At 34.0% G+C, this 13052-nt stretch overlaps 1 protein-coding gene across 2 annotated transcripts in view; it reads right to left on the bottom strand.

Annotated features, from left to right (window-relative positions):
- LOC127698983 (alpha-soluble NSF attachment protein-like) overlaps positions 1 to 13052 on the bottom strand; it is a 211242-nt gene that overhangs the window by 66052 nt on the left and 132138 nt on the right. For both annotated transcript variants that reach the window (XM_052202774.1, XM_052202775.1), the window contains exon 6: positions 12051 to 12106. In XM_052202774.1, the coding sequence (XP_052058734.1) occupies positions 12051 to 12106 (56 nt within the window). The remainder of the gene's footprint in view (positions 1 to 12050; positions 12107 to 13052) is intronic.

Here is a 13052-nt window from a genome sequence, read left to right as displayed (position 1 = left end):
AATTTGGACCAATTTGAAAACTGGGCCAAAAATCAAAAATCTAAATACTTGTTTAGATTCAGCATATCAAAGAACCCCATATATTCAATTTTTGTTAAAATCAAACAAAGTTTAATTTTGGACCCTTTGGACCTTAATGTAGACCAATTTGAAAACTGGACCCAAAATTAAAAATCTAAATACACGGTTAGATTCAGCATAACAAATAAATAAATGTGGTCAAAGATTTTACAAATCTAATGTGCCATACTGTGCAATTAAAGATTACTTCTTGAAATTTTTCAATATTTGAAATTTGAATAAAAAATAATATTTGAAGAATAATTCTTTTTAATTTCTGAAATCTGAAATGAGAAAAAATTGACCCCCCACAATTTCTTTTTACCCCCCCCCCCCTCCCTTTTTTCCCCCAAAAAAATTCTTTCCCTCAAGATATGGTCATAATCTCAATTCAAATTTCCAAAGGAGTTTGCAACCATAAATACCCATTTAAATTTACCATAGTGCTAACTTAATCTATTTTATAATAGAATTTAAAATATGGTGTCAAATCTTTCATATGGATTTTTTTTGTAAAAAAAAAAGATGCAACATTTGCAAATATTTTTACTGATCTTCCTTTATAAATATGCATTTCTTTAAACATAATTTAAAAGCAGTGGAAGGGAAGTAACCAAAACATTGTATTTGGATTACCTCCCTTACACTGTTTTAAATTATCTTAATTGTTCATTAACCATTACTTTATACATAATTTAAAAGCAGTGTAAGGGAGATAATTTCAATGATGTATTTGATTTATCTCCCTTACACTGCTTTAAATTATGTTTTGTACTAAAGTATTTGTCCATTAACCATGACAACCTTGTTTTTCCCCCTTTTTTGCCCCTAATTCCTAAACGGTTTGAGCCATAACCCCCCAAAGCAAATCCTAGCCATCCCTTTGTGGTATGGAAACTTGTAGTATAATTTCAGAGAGATCCATACACCGTTCCACAGTTATTGTCTGGAAACTAGAAAATGCTAATTTTTGGCCCCTTTTTGGCCCCTAATTCCTTAACTGTTGATACCATAACCCCCAAAATCAATCCCCACCTTCCTTTTGTGGTATTGAACCTTATGGTAAAATTTCAAAGAGATCCATTCACTTAAACTAAAGTTAGAGTGCGAAAACCAATGTGTCTTCGGACGACGACGACGACGACGCCAACTTCATACCAATATACAACCGCAAAAAATTTTGCGGTCGTATAAAAATATATAGCATTCAGAAAATTAGTTTTTACAGAATAACAAACAAGCATATCAAAGAACCCCAAGAATTCAATTTTTGATGAAATCAGACTAAAGTTTAATCTAGGACCCTTTGGACCTCAATGTGGACCAATTTGATAAAGGAGCCCACAATCCAAAATCTCTCAATACATGGTTAGATTCAGCATTTCAAAGAACCCCATAAATTAAATTTTTGTTGAATCAAACAAAGTTTAATTTTGGACCCTGATTTGGACCAACTTGAAAACTGGGCCTAAAAATCTAATATTCAAATAGAGTTTAGATTCAGCATTTGAAAGAACCCTATATATACATTTAATTTATGTTGAAATGTAACACAGGTTAATTTTATCCATAATATTTTCTGTGCAAATGGAAATAACTCAAACTGGATAAATAGTTCTCGAAAATAAGATATGATGCAATTTTTCAAATTATAATCAATAATATAATAACAACAACCAGTGATGACTAAGTTCTCTAAAATTAGATATGATTTAACACTCAAACATTGTTAGAATCAGCATATCAAAGAACCAAAGAATTCAATATTTGATGAAATTAAACAAAAGTTTAATTTAGGACCCTTTGGACCTCAATGTGGTATTATCTTATTAATAATGAAAAGCTCAACCATTTACAAGTTCTTAAACAGGAGGGGGGTGGGGTGACCCAAGGGGACTCACCTTATATTTCATTTGATTTGTTTTATTGTCCCATACAAGAATATATATGGTTTCGGGGTGGGGATCTTGACAATTTACAAGTTTTCAAAAAGAAGGGGGTGGGGGTTACCCCAGGGGACATTCCCTTAATTTCATTTGATTTGTTTTATTGTCCCATACAAGAATATATATGGATTAGGGGTGGGGATCTAGACCGTTTACAAGTTCTCAAACAGGAGGAGGTGGGGTGACCCCAGGGGACTTGTCTTTTATTTCATTTGATTTGTTTTATTGTCCCATACAAGAATATATATGGTTTCGGGGTGGGGATCTTGACCATTTACAAGTTTTCAAAAAAAAGGGGGGGTGGGGGTGACCCCCCTAGACTTCCCCTATATTTCATTTGATTTGTTTTATTGTTCCATACAAGAATATATATGGTTTAGGGGTAAGGATCTCGACTGTTTACAAGTTCTCAAACAGGAGGGGGTAGGGGGGAACCCAAGGGGACTCGCCTTATATTTCATTCGATTTGTTTTATTGTCCCATACAAGAAAATATATGGTTTCGGGGTGGGGATCTTGACCGTTAACAAGTTTTCAAAAAAAATGGGGGTAAGGGTTTCCCCAGGGGACTTCCCCTCAATTTCATTTGATTTTTTGTATTGTCCCCTTCAAGAATATATATGGTTTAGGGGTGGGGATCTTGACCATTTACAAGTTATCAAAAAGAAGGGGGTGGGGGTTATCCCCATTGACTTCTTCTATATTTGATTTGATTTGATTTATTGTCCCATACAAGAATATATATGGTTTCGGGGTGGGGATCTTGACTGTTTACAAGTTCTCAAAAAGAAGGGGGTGGGGGTGACCCCCATGGACTTCCCCTATATTTTCATTTGATTTGTGTTATTGTCCCATACAAGAATATGTATGGTTTAGGGGTGGGAATCTTGACTGTTTACAAGTACTCAAACAGGAGGGGTTGGGGTGACCCCAGGGGACTCGCCTTTTACTTCATTTGATTAGTTTTATTGTCCCATACAAGAATATATATGGTTTCAGGGTGGGGATCTTGACCGTTTACAAGCTATCAAAAAGAAGGGGGTGGGGGTTACTCCAAGGGACTTCCCCTCAATTTCATTTGATTTGTTTTAATGTCCCATTCAAGAATATATATGGTTCACGGGTGGGGATCTCGACCGTTTACAAGTTATCAAAAAGAAGGGGGTGGGGGTTACCCCCATGGACTTCCCCAATATTTCATTTGATTTGTTTTATTGACCCATACAAGAATATATATGGTTCAGGGGTGGGGATCTCGACCGTTTACAAGTTATCAAAAAGAAGGGGGGTGGGGTGACCCCCTGGACTTCCCCTATATTTCATTTCATTAGTGTTATTGTCCCATACAAGAATATATATGGTTTAGGGGTGGAGATCTCGACTGTTTACAAGTTCTCAAACAGGATGGGGTGGGGGTGACCCCAGGGGACTGGCCTTATATATCATTTGATTTGTTTTATTGTCCCATACAAGAATATATATGGTTTCAGGGTGGGGATTTTGACGGTTAACAAGTTTTCAAAAAGAAGGGGGGTGGGGGTGGTCCCGGGGACTCCCCCAATATTTCGTTTGATTTGTTTTATTGTCCCATACAAGAATATATATGGTTTAGGGGTGGGGATCTCGACCATTTACAAGATAAAACTCAAATTTATTTCCATGAACCAGTAACAAAACACCAAAATAATTCTCTAAAATTAGATATGACTTAACCACTCATAAATCTCTAAAATTAGATATGATTTTATATATATCAATTAAACAAATCACTTTTCAAAATAAATAACTCAAACTTATTTCCATAAACCAGTAACAAAACCAGCAAAATACTTCTCTAAAATCATATATGATGTTATATCTATTTCCATATTATAATCAAATTTAATTAATAGTTGCTAATATTGTTTCTTTCATGTGTCAAAAAATAATACAGATCTGCAACTTATCTATCAATGTCAAAAACTTTATCTCATATTAAAAATACATTATTATCTAATTAAAAACAAGTTCAGATTCAGCACTTGAAAGAACCCTATATATATTTAATTTATGTTCAAATATAACACACACAAACTGATTAATTTTCCCAGGGGACCTGCCCTTTATTTCATTTCATTTGTTTTATTGTAACATACAAGAATATATATGGTTTCGCGGTGGGGATCTTGACCATTTACAAGTTTTCAAAAAAAAGGAGAGTAGGGGTTACCCCAGGGGACTTCCCCTCAATTTAATTTGCTTTATTTTATTGTCCCATACAAGAATATATATGGTTTAGGGGTGGGGATCTTAACCGTTTACAAGTTTTCAAAAAGAAGGGGGTAGTGTTTACCCCCGTGGACTTCCCCTATATTTTATTTGATTTGATATATTGTCATATACAAGAATATAGATATAAGAAGATGTGGTATGAGTGCCAATGAGACAACTCTCCATCCAAGTCAAAATTTATAAAAGTAAACCATTATAGGTCACAGTACGGTCTTCAACACGGAGCCTTGGCTCACACCGAACAGTAAGCTATAAAGGGCCCCAAAAAATTACTAGTGTAAAACCATTCAAACGGGAAAACCAACGGTCTAATCTATATAAAAAACGAGAAACGAGAAACACTTATGAACCACATCAACAAACGACAACTACCAAACATCAGATTCCTGACTTAGGACAGCTGCAAACAAATGCAGCGGGTTTAAACGTTTTAATGGTACCAAACCTTCACCCTTTTTCCTGAAACATAGTGTAACATCACAACATAGAAAGACACACTATAAAATATCAACTGAAATAGCTTAACTCAATCAAAGGACATATTAACACCATTGAACATACACTGAACAAATAAATTTGACCTATGACACAATGTAAATACAAAATAAATAAACTAAGGGAAGAATAATAAAAGTAACATGTTATATCGGTAAGAAATGTTAAACAATTAAAGAAAAACAATATGCTCGAACAAAAATACCATCCATTTGCAATAACTTTAAACACAGGTAAATGAAAATAATTTTGTTGTTAGGTATACCTGTACAGTACCAATAGAGAAAGGAAATATATATGGTTTCAGGGTGGGAATCTTGACCGTTTACAAGTTATAAAAAAAAGGGGGGTAGGGGTTACCCCAATGGACTTCCCCTATATTTCATTTGATTAGTTTTATTGTCCCATACAAGAATATATATGGTTTAGGGGTGGGGATCTCGACCTTTTACAAGTTCTTAAACAGAAAGAAGGTGGGGATGACCTCAGGGGACTTGACTTTTATTTCATTTGATTTGTTTTATTGTAATATAAAAGAATATATATGGTTTCAGGGTGGGGATCATGACTGTTTACAAGTTTTCAAAAAAAAAAGGGGGTGGGGGTTACCCCAGGGGACTTCCCCTTAATTTCAATTGATTTGTTTTATTGTCCCATACAAGAATATATATGGTTTAGGGGTGGGGATCTCAACCGTTTACAAGTTTTCAATAAAATGCTCCGCTGGGGCGCAGCTTGATACGATCGCAGAGGTCGAACCCTGAACAGTTGGGGCAAGTATGGACACAACATTCAAGCTTGATACAGCACTGAATTTGGATTGTAATTAAATATTTGACACAGCAAAGATTTCTGACACAGAATGAATGTGGTCTAAGAACTTAAAATTTTTTAATTTACCTATTCAAACCATATTATTTTGATTTGCTTTTATATATAAATCAGATATAACCAATTTAAAATGGAAAATTTTAAAGAAAAAAAGGAAAAAAAATTCCCCCCAAATTTTTTGAACCCCCTTATGATTCATCACCCCCAAACTCAATCCCAGCCTTCCCTTTGTGGTATGGTACCTTGCAGTACAATTTCAGAGAGATCCGTACACTTGAACACAAGTTATTGTCTGGAAACTAGAAAAATGCTTGTTTTTTGCCCCTTTCTTGCCCCAAATTCCTAAATGTTTAGGGCAATTACCCCCAAACTCAAACCCAGCTTTCCCTTTGTGATATGGAACCTTGCAGTACAATTTCATAAAGATCCATACACTTACACACAAGTTATTGTCCTGAAACTAGAAAAATGCTTGTTTTTTTGCCCCTTTATGGCTCCTAATTCCTGAAATTTTGAGGCAATTACCCCAAAAATCAATCCCAGCCTTCCCTTTGTGGTATGGTACCTTTCAGTACAATATCAGAGAGATCCATACACTTGAACACAAGTTATTGTCTGGAAACTAGAAAAATGCTTATTTTTGGCCCCTTATTCCTTAACTGTTGGTACCATAACCCCCAAAATCAATCCCCACCTTCCTTTTGTGGTATTGAACCTTATGGTAAAATTTCATAGAGATCCATTCACTTAAACTAAAGTTAGAGTGCGAAAACCAATGTGTCTTCGGACGACGACAACGACGACAACTTCATACCAATATACGACCACAAAAATTTTTTTGCGCTCGTATAAAACGAAGGGGTCGGGATTTACCCCCGTGGACTTCATCTATATTTCATTTGATTTGATATATTGTCCCATACAAGAATATATATGGTTTCTGGGTGGGAATCTTGACCGTTTACAAGCTATCAAAAAGAAGGGGGTGGGGGTTACCCCAATGGACTTCCCCTATATTACATTTGATTTATTTTATTGTCCCATACACCGTTTACAAGTTCTTAAACAGGAAAAAGGTGGGGTGACCCCAGGGGACTCTACTTTTATTTCATTTGATTTGTTTTATTGTAATATACAAGAAGAAAAATGGTTTCAGGGTGGGGATCTTGACTGTTTACAAGTTTTCAAAAAGAAGGGGGTGGGGTTTACCCTCGTGGACTTCCCCTAAATTTTATTTGATTTGTTTTATTGTCAAATACAAGAATAAATATGGTTTAGGGGTGGGGATCTCAACCGTTTACAATTTCTCAAACAGAAGGGGGTGGGGGGTTACCACAATGGACTTCCCCTATATTTCATTTGATTTCTTTTATTGTCCCATACAAAAATATATATGGTTTAGGGGTGGGGATCTCGACCGTTTACAAGTTCTCATACAGACACGCTGGGGGTGACCCCAGGGGACTCACCTTTTATTTCATTTGATTTGTAACATACAAAAATATATATGGTTTCAGGGTGGGGAGCTTGCACATTTACAAGTTTTCAAAAAAAAGGAGGGTAGCTGTGAACCCGAGGACTATCCCAATATTTCATTTGATTTGTTTTATTGTCCCATACAAGAATATATATGGTTTAGGAGTAGGGATCTCAACCGTTTACAAGATAAAAGCACATTATCAAATTGAAGGGGGGGTAGGGGTAAGAATATATATGATTAACGGACACTTAATTATCTACAAAATGTCTAATAATGAACAGTAAATTCGAAACTTCATTTATACAGTAATACTAGTAAGTTTCAAACTGTATATATACAGTCCTACAGATCTTATCAGAAAACAGAAAATTTTCAAATAAATCTGTCACTCCAATGATTATCATATGCTAAAATATTTCAAAGATCTAATTAATAATGAAAAATCATTATCATATGCTGAAATATTTATAATATCTAATTAAACAGAACTATGGTTGTTTAACATAGTACTCTAACATAATTAATAATGTAATAATCTTCAAAATGTCTAATGATATAGCTTATAATCATTACCACTTAGGAAATAGATAATTTTCAAATAAATCTGTCACTCAAATTTTTATTCTGAGATAAGACAAATCATAACATAATAACACCAGTAAAATATTTAAAAATTCTACTTTTGGATATTAAAAATGGCGATAACTCACAAAGGAGATATACTAAAATCTTGAAAATTAATAGAGACCTTCATTAAGTCCCAGGAAACAACATATTTTAATTTGAAAAAAATTTGTTAAAGCGTTTTCATGTTATTGTGCGGACACTGTTTGGCAGCCGCCAAACCGCCCAGCCGCCTGCCGTATATTACCATTTTAATAACCGATATTTCCTTCAAAAATCCGGTTAAAAATCAGCTCAATATGTGAAGGCGTTTAGAAAAAAAAGTTTGTTTAACTGTTATTTTCAAGAAATTTTTAAGTCCAAAGCCCATAATTTCAGCAAAATTTAGCAGAGCGGAACCAAACATAAACTCGTTGTGTAACTCATCATAATAGACTCGCAATCTTAAAATCAGCTCAATATGTGAAGGCATTTAGACGATATGGCCCCGACCTAAGTCGGCGGGGCCATAAAAATATAGAGATGATGAAAACGCAAATTTTCTATGTAATCTATTTAAAACATTTTAAGCAATTGGTTAACATCTAAAAATGCAAAATACATCAATAAATAAAATGCTTCGCTGGGCGCAGCTTGATACGACCGCAGAGGTCGAACCCTGAACAGTTGGGGCAAGTATGGACACAACATTCAAGCTTGATACAGCTCTGAATTTGGATTGTGATTAAATATTTGACACAGCATAGGTTTCTGACACAGAAAGAATGTGGTCTAAGAACTTCAATTTTTTTAATTTACCTATTATGGTCCAATGCCCAAAATCAAAATACATGGTTAGATTCAGCATATCAAAGAACCCCATATATTCAATTTTTGTTGAAATCAAACAAAGTTTAATTTTGGACCCCAACTTGGACAAACTTGAAAACTGGTCCCATAATCAAAAATCTAAACACATGTTTAGATTCAGCATATCAAAGTACCCCAAGAATTCAATTTTTGTTAAAATCAAACTAAGTTTAATTTTGGACCCTTTGGACCTTAATGTAGACCAATTTAAAAAAACGGGACCCAAAATTAAAAATCTAAAAACACGGTTAGATTTGGCATATCAAAGAACCCCAATAATTCAATTTTTGATGAAATCAAACAAAGTTTAATTTTGGACCCTTTTGACCTCAATATGAACCAATTTGATAGCGGGCCCACAAAATAAAAAATCTAAATACATGGTAAGATTCAGCATATCAAAGAACCCCATATATTCAATTTTTGTTGAAATCAAACAAAGTTTAATTTTGGACCCCAATTTGGACCAACTTGAAAACTGGGCCAAAAATCTAAAATCTAAATACATGTTTAGATTCAGCATATCAAAGAACCCCATATATTCAATTTTTGTTGAAATCAAACAAAGTTTAATTTTGGACCCCAACTTGGACCAACTTGAAAACTGGTCCCATAATCAAAAATCTAAACACATGTTTAGATTTGGCATATCAAAGAACCCCAAAAATTCAATTTTTGTTAAAATCAAACTAAGTTTAATTTTGGACCCATTGGACCTTAATGTAGACCAATTTAAAAAACGGGACCCAAAATTAAAAATCTAAATACACGGTTAGATTTGGCATATCAAAGAACCCCAATAATTAAATTTTTGATGAAATCAAACAAAGTTTAATTTTGGACCCTTTTGACCTCAATATGAACCAATTTGATAGCTGGCCCACAAATAAAAAATCTAAATACATGGTAAGATTCAGCATATCAAAGAACCCCATATATTCAATTTTTGTTGAAATCAAACAAAGTTTAATTTTGGACCCCAATTTGGACCAACTTGAAAACTGGGCCAAAAATCTAAAATCTAAATACATGTTTAGATTCAGCATATCAAAGAACCCCATATATTCAATTTTTGTTGAAATCAAACAAAGTTTAATTTTGGACCCCAACTTGGACCAACTTGAAAACTGGGCTCATAATCAAAAATCTAAACACATGTTTAGATTCAGCATATCAAAGAACCCCAAGAATTCAATTTTTGTTAAAATCAAACTAAGTTTAATTTTGGACCCTTTGGACCTTAATGTAGACCAATTTAAAAACGGGACCCAAAATTAAAAATCTAAATACACGGTTAGATTTGGCATATCAAAGAACCCCAATAATTCAATTTTTGATGAAATCAAACAAAGTTTAATTTTGGACCCTTTTGACCTCAATATGAACCAATTTGATAGCGGGTCCACAAATAAAAAATCTAAATACATGGTTAGATTCAGCATATCAAAGAACCCCAAGAATTCAATTTTTGATGAAATCAAACAAAGTTTAATTTTGGACCCTTTTGACCTCAATGTGCACAAAGTTGATAATGGGGCCCAAAAATCAAAAATCTAAATACATGTTTAGATTCAGCATATCAAAGAACCCTAAAAATTCAATTTTTGTTAAAATCAAACTAAGTTTAATTTTGGACCCTTTTGACCTTAATGTAGACCAATTTGAAAACGGAACCAAAAATTAAGAATCTAAATACATGGTTAGATTCGGCATATCAAAGAACCCCAATAATTCAATTTTTGATGAAATCAAACAAAGTTAAATTTTGGACCCTTTGGACCTCAATGTGGACCAATTTAAAAACGGGGCCCAAAATCCAAAAACTTAATACTTGGTTAGATTCAGCATATTAAAGAACCCCAAGAATTCAAGAATAAAACCCCATTGAAATTGATCAAGAAATAAGTAATTTATACGAAGTATCTTCTTTTGCACAATACTGTGCAATTGAATATTTCTTGCTATTGTGCAATACTGTACAATTGACAATTTCTTGCTATTGCGCAATATTGTGCTATTGGATATTTCTTGCTATTGCGCAATACTGTGCAATTGAAGATTTCTTGCTATTGCGCAATACTGTGCAATTGAAGATTTCTTGCTATTGTGCAATACTGTGCAATTGAAAATTTCTTGCTATTGCACAATACTTATTATATAATAATTTACACATCCTGTTTGGTGTGTATCTCCTACCATATCATTATTATTTGCTTTTAAATATTAATCAGAAATAACCAACTTAAAATGGAAAATTTTAAAAGAAAAAAAAAAAGGAAAAAAAGAAAAAAAAAAGAAAAAAAAAAAAAATCCCCCCCCCCCCAAATTTTTTGAACCCCCTTATGATTCATCACCCCCAAACTCAATCCCAGCCTTCCCTTTGTGGTATGGTACCTTGCAGTACAATTTCAGAGAGATCCATACACTTGAACACAAGTTATTGTCTGGAAACTAGAAAAATGCTTATTTTTGGCCCCTTTTTGGCCCCCTATTCATAAACGTTTCGGGCAATTACCCACAAACTCAATTCCAGCTTTCCCTTTGTGATATGGAACCTTGTAGTACAATTTCAGAAATATCCAAACACTTACACACAAGTTATTGTCATGAAACTAGAAAAATGCTTGTTTTTTGCCCCTTTTTTGGCCCCTAATTCCTAAAATTTTGAGGCAATTACCCCCAAAATCAATTACAGCCTTCCCTTTGTGATATGGAACCTTGTGGTACAATGTCAGAGAGATCCATACACTTACACACAAGTTATTGTCTGGAAGTTACAAAAAGCTTATTTTTGGCCCCTTTTTGGCCCCTAATTCCTTAACTGTTGGTACCATAACCCCCAAAATCAATCCCAACCTTCCTTTCGTGGTATTGAACCTTATGGTATAATTTCATGGAGATCCATTCACTTAAACTAAAGTTAGAGTGCGAAAACCAATGTGTCTTCGGACGACGCCGGACGACGACGACGACGACGACAACGACGACGACGACGACGCCAACGTCATACCAATATACGACCAAAAAATTTTCAATTTTTGCGGTCGTATAAAAAATGATTTAAACACTACACTGTTGCTTTTATATGGAATTTGCTATTGCTTTATCTGAGGGTACCAATTTTGTATCAGAAACTCCTCCTTAACCCCTGATGACAATTTACTGAAATATAATGCTATGAACAATCTTATGTTGATGAGGACTTTAATTCAGTATGACAGCTTCAGACATACTATTTTTTTTCTACCTTTTTCAACTAAACCAAATCACTATTTTACCTTCAAATGCATTTCTCAAATTTTGATACTGAGTACTTTCATCTCCTTCTTGTTTTTTAAGACATACAACGTGAATATATTGGTAAGGTGTCTGAATCTTTTTTTAGGTGAAATACACACTAGGAACTATATCTGTAGACAATGAAAATCAAAGGTCAATAATTGTGGTTAAAGAGCAATTCCTATAAACAGAACACATATCTGCTATGCTACAAACCTGTTCGATTCTTCTCCTTTGAAGTAATCAGCAGCTTGTTCATAATTTGTTATTGCCTACAATAAAGATTAATTTACACATTATTACACTGATTATTTGAATTTCAGACTGGTTTGCACATGTTGATATTTTCCATGTCTGTAATATTTATCCTCCTGTCCCCTGAAATCAGCCATCTTTTAGAACCATGCTTTATACTTGACATTTGTTATCACTTAAACTGAACATTGTAAAAGACTAATGTAAATGAGGTCAAGGTCAGATGAACCCTGACAGACATACATTTGTATATACACCACAGATGAACACCTTACAATCCTTCTATACACTAAATATAGTAGACCTATTGCGAACAGTAACTGAGAAACGTATCAAATCATGAAAACTTAACCATGAAAGTGAGGTGAAGGTCAGATGAATCATGCCAGACAGATATGTACACCTTAAAATCATTCAAATGTTACCCAAATATAGTTGACCTATTGCTTATAGTATCCAAGAAACAGATTAAAACACAAAAACTTAATGCTAGCTAATGAACCATGAAAAATAGGTCAAGGTCAGATGGAACCTGCCAGAAGGATATGTACATCTTACGATCATTCCATACAAAAAATATGTATGATCTACTGCTTATAAAACTGAGAAACAACCTAATCACTAAACTATAACCTCGATCACTGATCCATGAAATAAGGTCAAGTTAAGGTAAACTCTGACATATAGACCTTCGAGGATCCCATATACAAATATATTATTATCCTATTACTCATAATAAGTGAGAAATTCACATGACAAAAAACTAGTTTATATAAGCAGTCGCTCAAGCATGAAAATGAGATAGTGGAAACTGGACATATAACTGACTTTGCAACATAGGGCATTTATAAGGTATGAAGCATCCAGGTCGTTTGCCTTTTGAAATATGAAGCTTTATACAAATAGTTAACACGGCTGCATGGCCACCTGATTAGCATCCCTATGTCTAAATTTCTGTGACTT

The sequence above is a fragment of the Mytilus californianus genome, unplaced genomic scaffold, assembly GCF_021869535.1.
Source record: "Mytilus californianus isolate M0D057914Y unplaced genomic scaffold, xbMytCali1.0.p SCAF_4, whole genome shotgun sequence".
In the NCBI taxonomy this organism is placed as follows: domain Eukaryota; kingdom Metazoa; phylum Mollusca; class Bivalvia; order Mytilida; family Mytilidae; genus Mytilus; species Mytilus californianus.
Note: the sequence above shows the minus strand (reverse complement) of the source record. Positions and strands in the feature narration are given on the sequence as shown.